The 23,746-nt window shown below is 38.1% G+C and overlaps 1 protein-coding gene across 1 annotated transcript in view; it reads right to left on the bottom strand.

Annotated features, from left to right (window-relative positions):
• The window catches only part of LOC117359265 (roundabout homolog 1-like), an 876,223-nt gene that overhangs the window by 487,411 nt on the left and 365,066 nt on the right, over window positions 1-23,746 (bottom strand). The window contains exon 2 of the mRNA XM_033941735.1: window positions 8,460-8,598. Within this exon, the coding sequence (XP_033797626.1) occupies window positions 8,460-8,547 (88 nt within the window). The 5' untranslated portion in view covers window positions 8,548-8,598. The remainder of the gene's footprint in view (window positions 1-8,459; window positions 8,599-23,746) is intronic.

The following is a 23,746-nucleotide window of genomic DNA, read 5'->3' as shown; positions in this document are numbered from 1 at the left end:
GGTGTCACGTGGTCAAACTTCCTCAGCCCAAAGATCAGTTTGACCGCTGCATTTTGCATCAATTGTAAACGCTGCATGTTCTTTTGGGAAATTGCTAAATAGGTGATGTTACAGTAGTCAAGTAGACTCAGTACGAGGGATTGGAATAGGGTTGTGAATAACATGAGGAAGAACCTAGCGAAGCTTGAAGAATGGTCTGAAATTTGGCAGCTAAGATGTAATTCTAAGAAATGTAAGGTCATGCATTTGGACTGCAAAAATATGAGGGAACGGTACAATTTGGGGTGACAAACTTTTGCGTATGAAAGAGGAGTGGGACTTGGGTGTGATAGTATGTGAGGAACTAAAGGTGGCCAAACAGGTTAAAAAGGTGATGGTGAAAACTAGAAGGATGCTAGGGTGCATAGAGAGGTATGGCCTGAAGGAAAAATGAGGTATTGATGCCCCTTTTGTCACCGGCAGCCTCAAGGCAATGGGTCCCAGGCCACCGGGACAAGGGAATTACTCTTGTGCGCCGCTGCGGGCAGCACAAGGAAGAAAAAAAAAATAAAGTAAACGTTCAGTGAAAGGATCCACCAACACACTAGGTAAGTAATAGGCAAACAAAGGACTGGATTTATTTCTTAAATCAAAGCAAATAGGCTGCTTCGCTTGTTTGCCCACAAGCCAGTTATAAAACAAAAACAAACATGTCAGGATTCTTGATAGTAAAACATAGTCCAAAACATCAAACTGGCACAACAAAACAGTCTCTGAGTTGAATGTAAACTCCAGGTGGTTTTAAACCCCCCAACATGCAACCCTTATTCACAAGCAGTTATGGGATCCACAATTAACTAATAGTCCCAGCTTGGAAGGTTAAAAAATAATAATAATAATAATTCAACAGTCTTTTCTTTTAGCCAGCTAACATTGGTGTATACCAGTGCTACGGCACTGACTTTTCCAGCAGAGAAAAATGCTGGTCAGGCGGTGTGCTCCGCGTGGTGATACTATTACCAAACTTAGGCCCTCGATCCCACCTCTTTGAATGCGGGGCAAACCCCACCACCTTGACTTGAAACAGTCCAACTTCTCAAAAGGAAGAAAAAAAACAAAACAGCATGAGTCTTTCACAGTTCTTATAAAGGTTCCCACCCTGCATTTTCAAAATAGTTCAAAAACAAAACACAGGATTTTATAATCCTCCTAGGCAGTTTCCACTGCTTGCCTTTTTGGACAAGCACACCTCCATGGGTTGGACTCCGTTCTCAAACACAGCATTAGGCTCCGGATCCAGCTCCAAGTCTTGAGGGACTTAAGACGGGTCAGGAGATAAATCTACTCCGGCTTCTGTTAACTCCATGCATTCCGGCTGTTGGCGGCCTTGCAGAGCTCTTAGCCCTGAGCTTGGCTGCCAGTTCTTCAACTGCAGCTGCTCCTCTGCCCTTAGTTTCTCCCTCTGCCTCTCTAATAGTTCAGACTTCAGGTTTAGAAGCCTGCAACCACACCCAAAACTCCCAGGTGCAGAGGATATCCTGTTAGTTACTCTGGAACAGTGTGGGGGAGGGGAAATCTGCAACTCAGCTCCCTGTCTCCCTCTACTGGACAAAGAAGGAAAGTCGGGGAACTTGTCAGAATGGGTTTTAAATGTACCCGAATGAGAAATGTCTGCTCTAGAAATGGGTCTTACTCTAGGGCCAGACCTAGCAGGCACAGCCTGCATATCAAACTATATAAGACTCGGGTGAGACCTCATTTAGAATATTGTGTACAATTCTGAAGAAGGTACCTTCAAAAAGATACAAACAGGATGGAATCGGTCCAGAGGAAGGCTACTAAAATGGTTGGTGATCTTCATCATAAGGCATATGAGGACAGACTTAAAGATCTCAATATGTATACTTTGAAGGAAAGCGGGAGAGGTGAGATATGATAGAGATATTTAAATGCTGACATGGCATGAGGGAAATCTCTTTTATGTGAAAGGAAGCTCCGGAATGAGAGGACATAGGATTTAGTTAAGAAGTGATAGGCTCAAGAGTAATCTAAGGAAATATAGCATGTCTGAATTCAAGAAAGCATGGGACAGGCACACGAGCGAGGAGATAGTGGACAGATCCACAAACTAAAATCTGTATAACAGCATAATCTGAAACAAGCTGTAATAGTATGAAAGTAGTATATATGATAGCATGCCCCTGTAAATTAGTATATATAGGGTGTTCCAGTCACCCAATGAAGATTCATCTGAATGAGCATAAATCTATAATCTTTACTAAAAATATACAAGCATCTCCAGTGGAGCACTGGATGGGTAAACAACATTCAATAGATGGAGAATTATTGAACAACTTCAAGTAGAGAGGGAGGGTATTTATCATAGAAAGGTGTTTCAATTTTAAAGAACAGCTATGAATCTTTTATCTCTGTTCAGTGACATCTATTGACCTTAATGCAGAGCTTGAATGATGTCTCTAAGCAGGCTCTTTTCTATTGAGGGACAGAGAGTCAGCTGAGATATATTTAAACAGGATAGACATGCTGGCACCATTTTCATTCTGAAGAAAGCTGGGGTATGAATGGCATCTGTGCTATAATAAGGTATAAGAAAGAATTTGGTAGTAACTTAAATGACGGGGTTTTAGAATTTTTATTAAATAATCTCATTATTTAAACACTTTTTGTTGTTATAGGGGGAGATCCTTGATAAAGCATGTTGGATATACAATACCCTTATCCTATGGAATGCTATCAATTGGAAGCTTTTTAAAGCTAAATAGCAGTTAATTTCTAAAAGTATAAAAACTATAATTTAAAATGCATAAAGTAAAAAACTTAAATAATGACCAATGACAAATTGACATATAAAGCTATGAGGCAATGAAAACCTTTGAACCTCTAGCAATGACACAGAAGTCTTGGCGGAAAACATATAAATGATGTGAAAGAAGAATTATCATCTACTAGCATGTAATATGTTTATGTTTTATTAACATTTGATATACTGTTTAAGTGTATTATATCTTTTTTAGTTATTGTATGTCACTGAGAACATTGTTTTACCATTATTATTGAAGTTTTATTAAAATAAAAAGAGCATTAGGGGAAAATTTTTTTATACAGTATGGCGTGGAAAAACCCCGTTTAGCGCCATTCTATAAACCCTGCTTAAAGTTAGACATGGTTGAATTCAATAGCGGTTAGTGCAAGGACCTGTGATTCAATTTAGGCATGACCATTTACATCAGCTAAAATCTAGTGTAAATCCCCACGCCTAACTTAGGTGCAGATCGGGTATATTATATAATACTGCACATACATTTTCAGAATTCCCACAACCTGCCCATGCCCCTCCCATGGCCACATTTTCTTTTTAGTTCTGCACACAAGAATTTATGCACACCTCTTTATAGAATGCGCCTAAAATGATGCATGTGTAAATTCTAATTAGTACCAATTAGTGACGATAATTGCTTGCTAGTGATCAATTATCAGCACTGATTGACTCATTCATCAATTAAGTTGTACATACAACTCAAAGCACCATATATAGAATGTGGGGGTAAATGTGTGCTGCCACTTACATATGGGAAGCTCTTGGGATCATGGCAGAAAAAAACAAGAGTGTGATCTTTGCAAAAGCAAAACCTGTGAAAGAACAGAAATATAGCCCAAGGAGTAGGGACAACCAAGAGCGAAATCAAAAATATTTTGTTGAAGCTGGATATGACTTGGCCAAGTTTCGGCATAGGCATTTATCAAGGGTAATCAGATTCTTCAACAAATGCTATAAAGACACAAATTTTGCACACAACCAACCTGCCAAGGATAATGATGTTCCTTTTCCAAACGGTTAAAATTAGAACTCTTGGGACCATGCCATTCATGATCTGACTGCATGGCAAATACACGGCCATTTCTGCGGGTATTTTAGCAATAATTCTGTGTCAGCAGAGCCTTTTCTACAATATCATTAAAACTGAGTATACTTCTCCCTCCATATTTGCAGGGGTTAGGGGCAAAGCCAAAGCGACCCACAAATAAGGAAAATTTGCAAATAAATTTAGGGCCAACTTTGACCTACCCCTGCCTCCCACATCTCTCTTGGATTCCTCCACAACTTAATTAAGGTTGACTCTGACCCACTGTATTGCTATTTTTCTAAGGGTAATGCTATATCCCACTTTCCCTTCCCCTCACCAGCTCCCTGACTGGGAAAATTAATAGCATACACAGATGACTGAAAGCATAATATAGGTTTATTCATACAATTTTATAATAATGAAATCATGCAGTAAGGAATCAATAATTTGTTACCATATATTGCATCATCACCCTGATATCGGAGGACCAGCGACTATCAGAGGCAGCGCATTCATTTCATATCAGCATCACACGGCTCGTCAGCAGTGGAGAAGTCCCGATTCCACTGAGTTCTGCCTGTCCTTTTATGCCCAGATTATGGTCAGGGTCCGGTTTGTATACGTGTTCACAGACAAGTTATGGTCAGGGTCCGGTTTGTCTACGTGTTCACAGACAAGTTATGGTCAGGGTCCGGTTTGTCTATGTGTTCAAACATGAACATATCACAGACAAGTTCACTAACCATTTATGCACATCCTGTCTTTCCCCCCCCTTCTCTCGATTGAATCATCCATATCCTGTCTTGCCAGGTGCAAGTTATCTTTCTGAACTCTAGTTCCCCTTTTAAAAAAAGAAAGTTGTTATTCCGTATTAAGATCCCTTTTTGCATGGCAGATGGTTTCTTAAACAGTCATTGTTACAAACAAAAAAAACAAACTCTCAGACTACAGGTATGTCCCATACGTATCACACCCACCCATGCCTCCCTCCCACCTCCTGGACCCTTCCACAACTTACTTTTTATAGCCTGGTGGTCTAGCAGTGAAGAGGGACAGGAGCACTCTTATTACACTCCTGCCCCATGCAGAGCCACCAAAATAAAGGGTTTCTGTGAGTTACCACTAGTCTCGGGAACTCATGGCAGCCTTTTATGTTTGTGGCTTGCAGAAGTGAGATGGGGTGGGTCAGAGTCGGCCCTAAGTAAGTTGTGGAGGCTTTAAAAAGTAAATTGTATTGAGGTCGGGGATGGGGATAAAAAACATGAATAATCAAAATCGTGTGCCAAACTTGTGTACATCCTGACCTGGTCATCATATTTCCAGTCTCCATGTTCTATGTTCCAGAGCCTTCTCTGTAGCTGCTTCTGCATTGTGGAATAAATTGCCCCTGATCTCTGCAGATGGGTTTTAGGAAAGCTTTAGAAACCATTTTCATGTAGAATATGCTAGCATTCCACACATTGATATGCTAGTATTCTAAACATGCAGGGAATAGAGACCAAAGCCTTTTTGAAGATTATCATACTGTTCAAACACATTGATTTCATTACTAGCAGGAAGACCAGGTCATATTGTATAGAAGCAATTGTATCTTCAATTTCCCTCACCAAAGACAATTAGATCATTTGTTCAATGGAAGGCATCCTTCTTTTATCGGGCTCTTTTAATTTGGAATGATCTCTCTATTTTAATAAGATCAGTAATAATAATAATTTATTCTTATATACCGCCAAAGCCATAATAGTTCAGGTTAATAAACTGTTATTAGAAAACTTTTAAAGACATTCATGTTTTTAAAAAAATGTTATTTTGAAATGTATCATCTTCTACTGTTAATGCTCTATTTGAATAATTGTCATTGCATTATGTTTAACTGGGTTTGTTCCCAGTAATAGAAATATATTGTTATCCGCCATGAACTCATAAGGGCTTTGGTGGAATGCAAGTCAGAATGTAATGTAATGTAACATACTATTGCTTTTCGTCTCTCAGTGGTTAGCTGGTTCACAGGGAATTTAAAATATTTTCAGAAAAGTAAAATATCCTATGTATTGAAGTGTAATGAAAAGATGTCAGGTTCCCTGATAACCTGTGATTTATGTATTTGATAAATAGCTGTAGCAACATAAAAAGTTATGGGTATTGATGCATGAATATAATTCAGCTACTCTGAAGAGGTGTGCTGTTCATAGTTCCACTGAAGTCCTTTCTAATGTTCATTTTTATCCAACATTCCCTTTGTTTTCATCTACTTTTTTTTTTTTTTGGGGGGGGGAGGGAGGGGGGAGCACAGTGGCTTTCTTGTTTTGTTTTATTTTGCAAGTAGTCCTGTAATCATTTGAAGAATGTAGGAGTGTCTTGCGAAGAAACAGATCACTCTATTGCAAGGAAACCTCCTGGTCTTCTATGTGCAACAACTCTGACTTATACAGTAGCTCAGAGTTATACAGATTAATAGCTATACAGTTATACAGTATACCCAGCAGGAAGCCTGAATTGAAATATGCATATCTAATCTAATCTTCATTTTATATACCAAATCTACTCTCTAAAAAGCTTGACTTGGTTTACAGTTTGTTAAAAAATGAAACATAACAAGTAAAAACTGTGGGATAAAAACAGAAATTGGTTAAATTAGATGGATGGAAAAAGTTAGAAAAAAGTATGTTGAATTGCTTAAAATTACTATACGACATCTAGAATCAAATTAACTATTGTGAAAACAACCAGGTTTTTGAACTTTTTCAAAATTGAAATAATTGATCTACCAGTCTTGGAGAATGTGGAATAATAATAATACTAACTTTATTCTTCTATACCGCCATAGTCAAATGACATCTAGGCGGTTCACATCAAAGAAGGCTGGACAATCAGCAAATTACAGAATGCAAGAAGTGAGGGTACAACTTATTAACACAAGAAATAGATAAAATGAAAATATGCATCTTAAGTATGTAATATAGATCTCTTGTATGCAACCCAAGGAATAAAGCTGGACAATCTGCGAATTTCAGAATAGAGCTAGATAATAAGGCGAATTGCAGAATGAAGCGAATTGCAGAATAAAGTGAATTACAGAATAAAGCTGGAACTCCATTCCAAATTCTCACCAATTTAAAAGTAAAAGATTTACTAAGCTTCCCAATGCATTTAATACCTTTCAGAGAAGGAAATGCTAATTTGTGAATTGTTGTAATTCTTGAATAGCAGGATCTAAAGGAATTCCCACTAAGGGGAATCAAAGAGTCAAATATTCCAAAAAGGAGTTTGAAAACCACACATGCATACTTGAATTGTGTCCTATGATGGACCGGAAGCCAATGGAGTTTTCTTAGCAATGGGGAAACATGGTCATAGTTTCTCTTTCCAAAAATAAGTTTGGCTGTTGTATTCAGGTCAGGTGACAATAGGACTGTTTGCTCCAATGATATTGTCCTCCAAACCATTTTGATCTACAAGTTGACTCTAAATTATATAAAACATGATTTTCTCAATATCTAGTGAATATGCTCTAAAAGCAGTGGCGTGCCATGTGTTTCTTGTACCCAGGGCTATTGTTTACATTTATGGTTTCCTACATTTCTTCTGGCCCCATGCCTCTCCCCAGGCAGTCCAATTCCAACTGGCAGCATAAGAGTGCAACTGGCGATGCAGTAGACCCATTACTTCTCTATGTTGCTTTCTGCTACTGATGCCTTGGTTGTCCATGTGACTCACAGCTGTTTTAACTGGCCCTGGTGCTCCACAGATTTCTACTGTGTGCTGGGAGAGTTACTAATGACAGGAAAGTTTTAGAAGCAACTCCACCCTTATCTCTTAATGCCAGCTTGAATCAGGCGACAGAGTATGAAGAATAAACTAGAAACGTGGATGAGAAAAGTGGCAATAGACAATGCCTGTGAGCAGTGGGCAGCAGTATTACTAAGAACTTAAAAGAATCAAAGCCCATCCAAAATTTTGATTCTGAAGGCAAAAATCATGACCTTCCTACCCTCACAAAGAATGATCCTGTAAAATCACATAATTGACAGCATACTATTAAATATTAAAGTTTTAATGAATAATTTGATGATGCCTCAGTAACAGGAACATAACCTCCCTCTAGTGCTAACTGCCACATATATTATGAAATATTACAAAATGTTGCACTCAGAGCCTACAGAAAAGTTTACATATCTTAACACCACCAACCCTACCTATAAAAAGGTAGCACTATAGGCATTACACCAAGTCTTAGAAAATCAATTTATTTCCCACTGGTAAAACAGATCTCTACAGTAAGCTGCCAGACTTGGTCCCTGTGAACATTAATGCCAGAGTATCCAACTTTCCACTAGTCAACATGCATACAAAGTCAGATTCTAATTAGTTAGGGAATCAAGCTTATTAACAGGCTGTGCATGTAATCTAAGACACTCAGATCTTCATCCTAAAACATTAGCAAAATGCAAGCACATCAACCCATTCTGTCTGTGTACACACATACATATCCTATGTACATCACAAAGACATTACCACATTTACACAATAAGTCATGCCACATCTGCCAAGGAAAGCAGCAAATGACATGAAAATGAAACTAACATCATTATAAGAATGTGGAAATTCACCTACCTGGAATAAGTTGACCCAGTACCTGCGGGGAAGTAGACAGACTAAAGGCTGCTGTTATAATAAATGAAGCAAGACTTTTCCATTTCATGTTGTTCCCTTCCTTTCATCCCAATGGTTCAGCAGAACCTACAAATGCAATCTGAAAACAAGAAGAAAATAGATAAGCTACAAGAGAGGCAGCCACCAAACATCAATAACTATTTAGACCCCCTTTTATTAAGCTACAATAAAGATTTCTACCGGTGCCCAGAGCACTAAATGTTACAATGCTCATAGAACTCTTATGAGCATTGGAGCAGCGTCGGAGCATTTAGGGGCAAATTCTATAAGAAGCGCCCAAAAGTTAGGCACTGTTCAGCACGATTCAAGTACAATTGGGTGCTGTTTAGTGAATCGCGCTGAGCGACACCTATTTTGGAGGCACCCAATAAATAGGCCAGCTCTAGGCTCATCTACAAGGTAGGCGCCTATGTGAGCACGTAAGAACGCTTAAAAGCAGTGATTCTGCAACAAGGCACCTAACATGTAGCCACGCCCACACCTAATGTGCATAGTACCTATTTTTTTAAAGGCCGCCTAAATTTTTAGAGGTGCCTTATTTATAGGCACCTAAGTTTCAATTATTGCTGATTAGAAAGCTTAATTGAGCTTGTTGCTCAATTTAGATAGGGGCCTATCTAGTTGGGTGCCTCCAAAATAGGTGCCTAATATTAGGCGCCGGTTACAAAATTTGGGACTTAGTGCCCCAGACCATGGTAGAAACCTCTACCATAGCTTAGTAAAAAAAGAGCCTAACAGAACGAATAGGTGGCATTGTAAGGGATAATTTTATAATAATGTTTATTTATCTTGTCTTTCCTTTTGTTCATTTACCTTTACACATCCATGGAGGGAGGGGGAGGGAGGGAAAGGATTAAATATTGATGGCAACATTTGGGTAACTTTATTCCTCATTTATATTATATACTATGTTATATTATGTTATTATTATACATAGAAAACTGAAATTCTTGAATGATAAAAATGTTACCTATATAGGAATTAGTGCAATGTATGTAATATCTACTGTTCTTCTATTTATATAGCACTGTTTTTAGATTAAAAATCAATAAAGATTAAAAATAAAATAAAATAGAAAATATCTGCCAGGGCACTATTCAGGATTGACTCATGAGAATGTGTCTGTTTTAGAGTAGCTGGAGCATACACAGAATTACTGCACTTGTACTATTGTTTGGATCTTTTTTTGTGTGTATTGTGTGATTGTATGAGTGGGTTTGTTTTTAAAAAAATCTTTTTCACTGTTTTTGTTTGTGCTGTTTTACTGTATACATTTGATTCATTGTTTCATTTTTTTTAATGAATATTAAAAATCTGCATTTTGAAAGGTGGAATATAAATAAATTACTCTTAACCTATACAAAAATAAAGCATTTAATTAAATACAAATTCTACAAAACCCCCAATACATGTGACACTCTAAAGACATAATATCCTGTCACGTGTCTATCAAAATGTATCATTTGCTTTTTTGTGATTTTTAGGACCAGTAGATAAGAGTAGGAACCAACCTAATAAACATAGAAGTATAAAACATTGATAACTTCCATGTACTGGCTGCCTATCCAAAAACTATGCGCTTGTAAATCCTTGGTGTTAGCCTTCAAGACTTTACACAAGGTGACACCAAACTACATAGGATCAAAACCATAAATTTATGCCCCCAAACGATCACTGAGATCTCAAACTAAAAAACAGATGATCCTGCCACCTGGCCGCTCACTCACATCTGAGACAGCCAGAAGACACTCTTATTCTCATTACTTACCTAGAATATGGCACATCATCCCCCCCATCCATTAGATCACAGTCTTTGGAACTTCAGGAAAACCGTGAAACCTTCCTCTTTACAAACCCAGCTCCTTAACAACCCGGGTCTACACCCCTGATGGATGGATCTCAAAGACACCACCTAATTACACCAAACAGAATCTCACTAAAACTCGCATGCCACCGCAAATATAACCAAATTACTACCACATTCTCCAACAACAAAGATGCTCTCACCTGCTAAGAAAAACAATTTTTACCTCCATGTTATATCTACACTGAAAATGCTACAATTTAATCCACCCTATGTCCACTAAGTCTGTATTTTTAAGTTTGTATGTTATATCTACACTGTAAATGCTGTAATCTAAACTCCCTTTTTCTATACTGTAAATGCTGTAAAGTCTGTATTCCTCACTAAAGTTTGTCCTACCCATACTATGAATGTACTCTTATAGCCCGTTCTGAGCTCCTGTTGGGAGGACGGGCTAAATAAATGAGTAAATAAATCAATCAAATGCTACTGATGGATACCGATATGTGATTATGTATTTGTGTATTAATAAAGACAACATATGATTTGTATGTGCCTTTATATCATAGGCTCCTAGAAAAATTCTCAGTAACATCCAAATGTGCCTATAAGTGCAAATTTCTACATACAGTTTACTCTGAGCAAGTATGAATCCCTGGAAACACAGTCTGTGTAAAAATATACTTGTTCTTCAGAGCAAGAGTTGCCTCACAATTTTATAACAGCCATTTTCCACATGTTTCTAGTTTGTTTATTTTTTTGTATGATTTATTCCAGTTTTCTTCAACCACCGGCCAATAGACCAGTGCCGGTCCACAGAAATTCCCTGCCGGTCCACAGGGCCAGCACGTGTATCTGGCCCAAAACAGTGTTCTTCAACTGCCGGTCCACGGTGCGATCGATGCGGTGTTATCTTTGAGCCAGCTCCCTCTTCCTAACTGATTCAGTGCACAAAGCCACGGGCAGTGGCTCCTATAGGCATCCTACGTCTGAACCGGAAGCCTTCTCTCTGACGTTGCAACGTCAGAGGGAAGGCTTCCAGATGAGGCAAGGGACGTGCAAGGTGCAATTAGCACTATCATGGGGGTGGGGTCTGGGGTGGAGATTGGGTAGAGATGGGCAGGGTCTGGCCCACGACTTAGCCCCGTGTTCTTCAACCGCCGGTCCACGGACCGATGCCGGTCCAGAGAATAATTCTTTTATTTCTGCCGGTCCATAGGTGTAAAAAGGTTGAAAAACACTGATTTATTCAACATTTTAATTAGGTTTGTATTATCCCCCTATTTTTAACAATATTTGATGTAAACCGGTTAGGAATGTAAAGCGATATATCAAGCCTTAATAAACTTGAAACTTGAAATACTTTCTAAAGTTATTTCCATAATGAACTTTTATATCAAACTTTAGGATAACATCTCAATTACACTAATGTACAGTTTAGCAGGTATGTGCATAGGAACAAGTTTGAGATCAATCTTCCATTCATTTTACTTTCTGGTGATCGAATGATGGGGCAAGCAATTTTGTACTGTAACAGTGTGGTTTCCCATCCATTTTTTAAAAATTTTATCATTAAAAAAAACACATCCAAGTGAATAACTTGGCAAGAAAGCTAGACAAGAAGAAACATAGGGAACAGGAGCAGCATAACCTGTGCAAATGTCTAAAGAAAAAGTAGCACGTCAAGTTTCCAGTGGAAAGGAGGACAAGAAGAAATGCCCAGGTAAGTTAATCAAAAATGGGAAAAACAAAAACAAAACAATACAAATCATACAATGAAAGTTAACATCAGAGGAAACAATCCTAGTTCTATTTACAGCAAATCAATAATTCTTTCTAGCAGATCTCAATTCAAAAGTACATATATCATAATCTAGGCTCTAGGCTTATGCGACTCAAATATGTTCTAAGCTGCAATGGTTCAAATAAAACATATTTAATATTTTGATATTTCATCATACATTTACAAGGGGGTGCTGAAAAGTTTTCATCTCAACCAAGAAGAGAATGACATGGATATGGTTCAATCAATGATCTGAAACAATGTCAAAACATTGAAATTTTTTTTTTTCCTGCAGATCAGCACTTAACAAAATAAGAACACTTTTTTTCAATGGCAGTGCTACAATAATGCTCAGAATTTAGGGGGTTGGTTGGGCTGAGAACTTCTCAGCATCCCTCATACTACTCCCGTGATCACATCATAAACTTGAGGTGGATTATAGAAAAGGAGAGGGAGTACCAGACTAAGCTCTACCTGTGCAACATTGATTATACCAAGACTTTTGACTATGTTGAGCATGACAAACTTTGACCAGGTTCATCAAAAAGGCACATAGCTAAAAACCTCTTCCTCTGTTTCTGAGAAAGTTTACTGAGCTGCACATATTTTTTGTGCAGGAAAAATCATGTGCCTTCAATGAAAACAAAATCGCAGAATAGCTTGTCCATCCATGGGAGAGGCAAAAGATATTAATAAAGATACTCTCCAAACTGATCCAATATCCTAGCAATCTCCAAGCTATCCACAGTAAGATTATAACTAGAGGAGATTTTCCTAGACCCTGACCCCTTTCTCCCAGATAGCAAGAAAGAAAGCCTAATTAATAGGTGAAGTGATTCCTCCTGGTAACAAAAACCTCATGTAGGTACCTCTTGTAGGTACTTTCAGGGTTGGGGAACATTAATGACACAGGGATTTAAAACAAACATTTGATTTTCCATCATCACCAAATTTCTGTGAGCAAACAACCTATCTAAGAGCAAATCTACTTGCGCTGATGTCACCGATTCTACTTTTTTCTTGTAGAGTCAACTCTTGAGTCTTATACTCCCTCATGGCTATCCCCTGAGACTGTAAACCAGTTTGGTTCTCTAAGCAACAGAAACACCTGTAACTGATTAATCCAGAAAGGACAGCACTCTCCATATTGGACACAATTCTACAAACTAGGCACTTCCATTGACATAGATGTTGGTACTGTTCCAACTAGACTATTGTAACTCACCCTATGTAGGTATAAATACCACCCTCACCCGGAAACTTCAACTGATTCAAAACATGGCAATACGGCAAATCTTCAAACTGAAATATGACTCCATCTTGCCGTACTTCAACAAACTCCAATGGCTACCAATCAATGCTCACATCAGATTCAAAATATCTTGCATTATATAACACATCTTGTATGTAAACTCAGTTATACTTCTCATAAATCTCTTCACCAATTCTCTATTCAATTCAACCAGAAACATCAAGAAACTCCTTCTTATCCTTCTGTCTCCTAAAGGAATAACATGCAAGCGCACATTCAGCATACTAATCACCTACCTTGGCCCAAAAACCTGGAACAACCTCCCAACAACAATCAAAACTGAACCCAGCTATCCCAAATTCCGAAAAAAAACCCGAAGACTCTTCTCTCCAGGGCAATACGTTCCATTGATGGTTAGTAACCTACACGGATTGAGATTTCAATTTCTTCAATGCAAAATGTTCCACTCTTTACCTTATTTTAGAAAACCTTTCACCCTCCCTCTCCTCTCCTGTCTCTTCTCCTCTCCCCCCTCTCTTCTCTGTATTACTCAAATTGTACATCTCCTTGAACCTACCTAGGCATAGAGCGACTCACAAATTGTAGATAAGATTTGATTTAAGTAATTTGAGGATGTGCAGTAAAAGCCTATTCTGTAATAAAACCTAGGTGACTACTGCAACCCAGTACTGGTGTACATAACATTCAGACACCCACAGTTTCATTGGCTATATAGGTGGTGTAAATGAGGGCAGACAAATACAGCAGAGACATACATAATCTACTGTATTCTAAATTGCACATGTAAGTAGATGTCGGTGCAGTAGAGTTGTCCGGAAAAACTGTGTGAATTGAAGTTTTTGCCACAAATTTGATTGTGCTTGATCAAAAAATATGTTTTTAAAAATGCACTGCCATGCACTGTTATGTGCTGTCTTACCACGCTTTGTACTGTCAGGCACTATAATATACTGTCAAGCTCTATTAGTTACCGCAATGTCATACCAAACTCATAACATCACCACCCCATGCTGTATGAGGTCTTGTCCTGTCATATCCTATTAAGCATTGCCATGCTTTTGAGTTCTATCAAGCTCCCCTATGTATTGTCCTATCATGTCATGATCTAAAATGTACTGTCATGCTTGACATTACTATATCCTGTAATATTTTATTATGTATACATGTTATGTTTTATTATGCATGTAAACTTATAACCCACTCTGAGCTCTTCTGGTAGGATGGGATATAAATGCAAATAAATAAATTAATAAAATTTAAAGCCCATCCTGGGGTCCCTCAAAGCCACTGATTACATAAAGCTCAGTTTTTCTTAAAATTTGCTATTATTTTGCTTAACAGAGAAAATGTATTGGTATTATATCTATAACTTTTGTTTTCACACTCAGCAATTATACACTGATAAAAATACATTTTATATCAAATCTGTTTTATTGACAAAGAACAGTAAATCAGTACAGAAATAGTACTAGAGTCTCCAAAATGCTTATTATATCAAGTGGGGCCGGATTCGTTAGAATCTCACTAATACAGTGTTACAACCACGAAAGAATAGGAAACCATTTTCCTGTCATCAAATAATGACAAAAAGACATTTGATGCAAAAAAATCTAACAGGATTTTATTAAATGAACCTTCAATATCTGGAGTTTACTGTGGAAAATAACAGAAATTTAACATACTTAGCTAATAAACACTTACCCCCTCTTCTACGAAACTGCGCTAGCGTCAGGAGCAGTACTGGCCATTCAGCGTGGCTCTCTGCGCTAAAAACCACTAGCGCGGTTTCATAGAAGAGGGGGTTACTCTTTGATGTAGTTATCTACCAATGGCATGCCAAACACTCAAGCATTCAGGGGGAAATTCTATACCAGGTGCCTAAAGATAGACAGCTAAATAAATAGTGCAATGTGAGGTCTTGTTGCAAGGAATTGAACAGCATTGCAGGCTTTATCATGACTTTCTCAAGAAGACATTGAGGGCCAGATTTTATAATTGGCATCTATCGCATGTCAATTACACTTAGGTGCCCATTAGAGAATGACACGGTGACAAAATTCATCACCGTTCCTGTCCCCGCGGATTACTGTGGGAAATAATCCCAAGTCATTTTCTAGTGTCTATTTCAACCTCAGTCCTTCTATACCAGCATTCTTCAAAGCAAAGCTTGCGGGTCAGTGGTTATGCCCAATTATACTCTGATTCTTCCCTCTCTCCTTAAGGAATGACATGAAGATGGTTTCCCGCGGTTATCCGCGGGGATGGGAACGGTGATGAATTTTGTCACCGTGTCATTCTCTAGTGCCCATTACAGAATTGTGCTTAGTTACACCTAAGTTAAAATTTAGGTGCCTGTATTATAATAGGCCAGAGTTTTAAAGGTCTACACCTAAGTCTTTCTCCACCTCTAAACATGCCTGCTTTGGTATTAGGCACTGCTAGGTGCCATGCAATAAGCGTCTGTCTTTTGTAGACTCATGCCTAAGAAGATAGGTGCCTATCTCCCAATTATTTTTTGATCAATTATGAGTTTATTAAAGCTCATAATTGAAACCAATTTGCTAATTAATGGCCCCTTTTATCAAGCTGTGCTAGAGGTTTTTACCATGGGTTAGAGCAGTGGTTCCCAACCCTGTCCTAGAGGACCACCAGGCCAATCGGGTTTTCAGGATAGCCCTAATAAATATGCAGGAGAGAGATTTGCATATAATGGAAGTCACAGGCATGCAAACCTGCTCCATGCATATTCATTAGGGCTATCTTGCAAACCCGATTGGCCTGGTGGTCCTCCAGGACAGGGTTGGGAACCACTGGGTTAGAGCACTTAACTTGCTAAAATCTTATCGTGCAATTTGATAAAGGGGGGGATGGGCAAGGTAAGTTAAGTGCCTATTTATTTAGGCACCTATCTTAAGGCTCCTTTTATAGAATTTCTCCCTGAATGCTTGAGTGTTTGGAACTCCAATGGTAGATGACTACACCAAAGTGTTTAGCTATTAGCTAAGTAACTCGATGAAGTTATAGGGAAATACTTTTAAAACCAATAAGAGGACTTTTTTTTTCACCCAGAAAATTATTAAGCTCTGTAACGTGTTGCCAGAGGATGTGGTAAGAACTGATAGCGTAGCTGTTTTTAAGAAAGGTTTAGACAAGTTCCTGGAGGAAAAGTCCATAATTGAGAAAGACATGGAAGAAGCCACTGCTTGCCCTGTATCGGTAGCATGGAATATTGCTACTCCTTGGGTTTTGGCCAGGTACTAGTGACCTGGATTGGCCACTGTGAGAATGGGCTACTGGGCTTCATGGATCATTGGTCTGACCCAGTAAGGCTATTCTTATGTTCTTAGGTTTCCACAATAAAGTGCAGATATTGAAGGTTAATTTAATAAAATGCTGCTAGTTTTGCATAAAATGTCTTTTTATCATTATTTGATGACAGGAGAATGTTTTCCTATTTTGTGGTTGTAACATTGTATTAGTGGGGTTCTAAGGAATCCGACCCCACTTGTTATAATAAGCATATTGGTGATTCTAGTGTTATTTCTGTACTGATTTTTTGTTCTTTTTCATTAAAACAAACTTGATATAAAGGCCCATATTTTATAAACACCTTACTAATGATTAAGTTAAGTGTAATATGCTGTTTAAAATGAATTTCAAGGTACCTAAAAAAACTGCATTGGAATTGCATCTATAGAGGAACTTTAGGATGCCTATAGCCACTGTAGGTGTGACTAATGCTATAAGTGGCATTAGGCACTATAAAACACCTCTGTAAGGCATGATTCACATCAAAGGCAGGTGGCAAAAATGGAGGCCTTGAAAACCCTGGCCTACATTTCCAGTACCTATTTTTCCCCGAAGGAAATTACGAAGGATAGAGTAGAGAAAATATCCAAAAAGTCAACATGCACTGCCATGTACTGTTGTGTGCTGCCTTACCACGCTTTGTACTGTCAGGCACCATAATATACTGTCAAGCTCTATTAGTTACTGCAGTTTCATACCAAACTCATAACATCACCACCCCATGCTGTATGAGGCCCTTTCCTGCCATATCTTATTAAGCATTGCCATGCTTTTGAGTACTATCAACACATTTCAAGGTGCCTAAAAAAACTGCACCAATGTTCTTTCAAGGGGGGGGGGGGTTCTGACAGGAGGGACCGGGCATCACTCCTGACAATGTTCATTGAGAGGGGGGTTCCAGCAGGAGGGAATGGGCATCCCTCCTGCTGATGGACTTTGTGAGGGGGATTCTGGTAGTCTTCGCAGGGGGCATGGGTCCCTGCTGTGGTTGCTAAACTGATCACGGCAGGGAGATTCCCTTGCCGCGTCTATTTGAAATGTATTGCAGCCCTAGGGAGATGCCTAAGACCACCTAAGGTCACTTCCAGGTGAAACCACGCCCATGCCTAGCCTTGGGCAAGCTTAGGCGGCCCTACACACCTCCCTAGGCTTGCAAAGACGCCTACAATATAGGCAGCCTGCATCGGGATGGTTTTTTTTTTTTTTAAACGTGCATCCCGATTGGCTGGTTAACAGTGGTAGGTCGCCATTTATAGAATTTGCCCCCGAGTGATACAAATTACAGATTCAATTTTTTAGGCATGAAATATAGAATTTGGAAGAGAAGATTCTCAAATTCCAATAAAAGTAAAAGGATACCAAGAAAATGTGATAGAAAGAGACAGGAATTGTCCCAGCCTAATTAAAAGGAATTTCCAGTTACTCCATGAAGTGTTGCTCATTTATTCTGCATCCGCTACAAGGATTGTCTCTTTAGCACAATGCTACATATCCTAACATAGGAGTGAGGTTCATTCCTGTCAGGGTGTACAGTAAACTAAATTGTTTGAAGACTTTACCATCCCCCCCTCATAATCATTAAAGAATCAATGGCACATTCTGCTGTACAATCCTTGGAGAGGAAAGTAAGCAGATATGCGAAAACCTGCTAATCTTTCCCAGTTTGAAGGATGTTTATCAGTTTGGCTATGAAGTCATCATCGAGAAGACAATGAAACAATCAAAGCTAGCAGGGACAGCTCTGTTCCATTTTCTTTTAATTGTTAGTTTTCAGTATTCTTATTACCAGCTCAGCAAAAAATGAAAACATTCCTTCCTTTGCTTGTTCAACAAAGAAAGCCCTTGAAAAGACATGACATTGTGATAGTGATTTATAAGAGTAGTACAACCTTTATGCAGAAGGAACGTGAGACCTTCTGTCAGCAAAAAGCTTTGTGTACAGATATCACCCTGAATGTCGTCACTTTCCTGTCTATCACAGCCATAGTTCATAACATTACATACTAGATCTACAGCCTATGAAACAAGGGCTAGTCCTGTGACAGCTTGCTCATACAGTCAGAGAAAAAAAATGGAAGCTAATTTTCCAAAATGTCATAAGTCTATTAGAGTCAGGCAGGGTCTGCATTAATATGTACAGTAGAACCCTGTGAACAAGCACATGAAAAGATTTTGAACAGATTAGTCAACCCTTCCAGGACATGTATTTTGGATAGCCAATGTTTTCAGAATAACTGCACCAGAAAGAAACTCTGCTAAAGTATGGATTCTGTTTTCCAAACTAGATACACACAAAATATAAGGGAACTGCTTTCTTCTAAGGTGATAATAATATATCTCTCAAACAATAATCACCTTTTACAGCATATTCATAAATAAATGCATCTCATGGTCACAACAGTGACTCTAGCATTCTAAGTGAATGCTCAGACCCATAACCAAAACTCTAGTGAAAAATCACGGAGCCAGTTATTATAGAGACCATCACAGCTAATTCATTGTCTCTGCCACCTGCTATGAGACACAACAGTTTGCATCAAATTGTAACCTAGCATATAAACTATTAAAGATTACTTATCTGAATGCACATCTGCAGTCTACTGATTTCAGCACCAAACTACAGAACCTTCAGGAGGGAAACAAAATCCAGGCTGTTCAAAAAATATGACAAGACAAACTCATGATACAACCAATATCCTCATTCCATCACCAGACTCCAAATGTGGCAACCAATAGCTTCCCTGTAATCTTCTGGAAAAGACCAGAATCTCTTCCTTTTGTAATCCGCCTAGAACCACAAGGTATTGGTGGAATAAAAGAAACTAATGTAATGTAACTGAGCAATTAATCAAGGTGCCTGCATATTTCTGCCCTTAACACACTAATATCTTGATAAGTTTTCAATTTCTAGAGTTCAGCAGGCACATGCAATAATGTAATTGCTCACTTATCCACAATATCGAATTCAGATTAATAATTATTATAGTAATGAGATTAACAGCATTGCTTTGCTCAACAATTTTTGATTTCAGGGATCTAGAACTCTCCACTTAAAATTATTCAAACTGGAGCACTTTGACGAATCTCTCATTTTGCTCACTAGGGTTGATATATGACAAATCAGTAATACACTGCTTGTGGGAGGGATGCAAAAATGCCACATGTGAAACATAGATATCATAAAACAACTGTTCAATTTTTAAACAGTGTTCTTAACATTTCCCAAAATTATAGTCCTCAGCAACACCACCATGGACTGTGGTCTAAAGTTGAAGCAGGAAGGGATTACTGCCTTGATAAAGCCTTTTTAGGCGAGACATGTTGGTCTGATATCCCATTATTGCGACCACTAAGCTAAGTACTGATTAATTGATGCTGATTTAAAGTATAAAGCATTAATTAAAAAATCCAAAGTATAAATATTAAATACATGAGGAGTCCGATGAGGAGTTGACACATAAAGCCATGGACTATGAAAGCAATTGAGTCCATGATGGTGTTGCTGAGGACTATGAGTAAATGGTTTGGGAAATTTTAAGGACACTGTTTAAGAATTGAACAGTTTTATGATATCTGGAGTTATAGATTTCTCAAAAAGTTTTGGTTTCTTTAAACGGAAGTGCTTTAAAAAAATTTTATATGTGAAACATATACAGGAAAAAAAAAATCTATTATAGCTCTATCCTTCAATATACATGAGGATAGATACAATTTTCTCATCCATATGAGGGCATACCCATCCTCCAGCCTTCCTGTAATGCTAGTCCCCAATATTTCTGTGTGTCATCCTCTGTTCTCTCTGCCTTCTTTCTGCCTCTCCCTCCTCCTTCCCATATTGTAAGGCTAGCCTTAAACTTGAAGATAAGGTGAAGATGTACAAGTAAAAGATAATATCCTTAAAATGAATTTATGAAGAAGTTAAAATATGTTTCAGCAAAGCAATACCAGTCATCTCTTATACTTTTCATTAACTAGTGACTGTCAGTGAAGAAAAGGTGAGAGAACCATTGACGTTAAGAATCTTAACTCAAGAAAAAAGTACTAGTAGAATTCTATAAACTGGCCAACGCTAGTGTGAGGCAATGCTAGTCAGAAGCAGTTACATGTGCAGAGCAGAATGAGAATGGATAGGCAACGGTCATCAGTAGAGGCTTAGAAAATAAAATTCAGTACTAAAGATGTGAAAAAAAAAAACCCCATTCTCCCCTTGACTGTATTTTGTCTATTGCATTATATTATATGTTCTCAGAAAAAGGCAAGGGGTTTTCAAAGACATAAAGGTTTAAATATTCACAGTCCTTTTGAATGCCCTCAGTAGGATCAGAAAAGAAGAGGGGATTCAATTTTCAAAGATAATTGTGTCAGATAAGTGCCTCAAACCTTTTCAGAAACAATCTGATAAATACCTAATTACCAGCCAAGCGATTTCAGCCACACAGCTGGGTCTGGCAAAAGGCTACAGGGGAATGACAATGTCCTCCAAAAACACTGCAAGAAACAAGTCTATTGCGTTGTGAATTACTTCATTTATTCAACTGATAAAAGATACGGGACGTCTGAAAAAAAAAATTAAATAAGATGGTTGAAATTTAAATATTGAATAAATGCTTAGGCACTGTTCCTCAGAACAACTGCAAAATTGTCATTTTTCTAAGTGTAGTACAGTATAATATGTCAGATGGAGAGACAACACTATAATATGCATTCTCTATCTTTTCAAGCAGGAAATAGATTTATTTATTTATGTATAGCTTAAGTGGTTTTACATTCAGGTACTCAAGCATTTTCCCCTATCTGTCCTGGTGGTTTGCTGTTCTATCTAATGTACCCGAGGCAAAGGGGGATTAAGTAACTTGCCCGGGGTTACAAGGAGCAGTGTGGGATTTGAACCTACAACCGCAGGGTGTTGAGGCCATAGCTCTATCTACTGCACCACACACTTCCCACAATTAAAAGTTCTAAAGTCTTTTTTTGTATTAATTAGTAAAGTCTTCTAAAGGAGTTGTACTTTTCTCTCTGCATTTAGTGGCATATGTGAATTGTACTGCTTTCTGCGTTACTGCCACTACTACTACTATTAATTATTTCTATAACACTTCCAGACACAAACAGCATTGCACAGAGTCACAAAGAAGAAGAAACAGTCCCTGCTCGAAAGAGCTTAAAATCACCAGCTGTTCCACTCAGGTCGCATTTTTCAGGGGACTAATCAACTTCGCATGACATTGGGAGAACTACCATGTGTCTCTTGCAAAGCAGATCATGCTTCATGGGAAAACTCCTTGGAGTGACTCCAGGGTGACATCTCTAAACCACTGTTTGTTTAAAAATAATTTGACATATTCATTCGAGAACTCATCAGGGGGTGAATAAATGAAAGTAATAAAACTCTGAATACAAAAAAACCCAAACCATTGTAACAGTCACAATTGGACATTAAGGCCAGGTAAGGGGAAGGAATAACACAACAACCGACAATACATCAGTCAATATAACAACATACTGGCCACCAGAGCAGCGAAACTGGACCCACAACTCACCAATCTGCTGACTTTGACCACAGACTACAAAACCTTTAAAAAAGAAACAAAAACCCTACTCTTCAAAAAATACATCAAATCAATATAACACAACCAAATATGTTCCGAACTCCTCCTGCAATACCAACTACTCCTTAGCAAATTAGAAAATGTTCAAACTATTCCTTAAGTGCTTCTTAATATCTTAACAATATGTACTTCTTAATATCATAACAATTCTTATATAATCCACCTTGAACCGCAAGGTAAAGGCGGAATAGAAATCACTAATGTAATGTAATATTAGCAGCAGGAACAAAAAAGCATAGGATTCAACTTTTCAAAATGATTGGGAATGCTCAATACAGCACACATTACCAAGTTCATACAAAGGAAATTAAAGCATGGTGGGTTGTAAACACCTCTTTTCAAGCTGCCTTTAACTGAAGAACACAGCGGGAAGACTTGTGGGTAAAACAAATACTAGAGGGGTAGCACTGTAAGGCCCACCAGTCTCTCTTCCTCCCCAACACTAATTTATCACCAAAGTTTACCATTCTACTCCCAGCCCATCTACGCTACATGCTACACTGACACTTGTTCCCGCTTGAAAGCAGGGTGAAATTCAAAATCATTCATCTGTCAGAACCGTAATGCCTAGCAATTAGACTAATCAAACAAAAGCACTATAATTAAATGTAGGTGCATACTTCATATATTGATGTGGTAGCTAGGAAATATTTTCTTTCCTGCTATACAAGCAACCATATTAGATCTTAAACGACCCTCAGTGGCACCACTCAGGACTCAAACCTTTCATTGTCCTGAGCTTTACGTGTCTGCTCGTCACTGGGTCTAATGATTTTTTTCAAAGAGCTAAATATTTTTCTTAAACTTTTTAACTTTTTAATTCTTTTATGTTTTTATATTTTTATACTTAGCTTAAAACTAAGCTAAGTATAAAAACATAAAATAATTAAAAAATTAAAAAGTTTAAGAAAAATATTTAGCTCTATGAAAAAGATCATTAGACCCAGTGACGAGCAGACACGTAAAGCTCAGGACAATGAAAGGTTTGAGTCCTGAGTGGTGCCACTGAGGGTCGGTTAAGATCTAATATGGTTGCTTGTATAGCAGGAAAGAAAATATTTCCTAGCTACCACATCAATAGCAATTAGACTAGACAGCCATACACCAACACGTGCCCTACGCTCGAGCCAAGAATACCTACTGGAAATGCCCTCCTTCAGAGATATCAAATACAAAAGTATCAGGAAAAGAATGTTCTCATTGATGGCCCCAATGTGGTGGAACTCCCTTCCAAAGGAATTAAAACTAGAAAAGGACATCAAAAAGTTCAAGAAAGGAATAAAGACAATACTCTTCACAGACCGCTTTAGCAAATAAAGAAACATTTAGGGGGAATAGCAACATGGAGAAAAGAGCAGGTTGCCCTCACTTGGAACATGAAAGGGTGAAGTTCCTACTAATGTCTTTCATAAGGTAAAATCTGTATTATCTTCTTATCACAGTTTAGTA

Source organism: Geotrypetes seraphini, chromosome 4 (assembly GCF_902459505.1).
Source record: "Geotrypetes seraphini chromosome 4, aGeoSer1.1, whole genome shotgun sequence".
Taxonomy (NCBI): Eukaryota; Metazoa; Chordata; class Amphibia; order Gymnophiona; family Dermophiidae; genus Geotrypetes; species Geotrypetes seraphini.
This window is presented reverse-complemented; position numbering and strand designations above follow the sequence as displayed.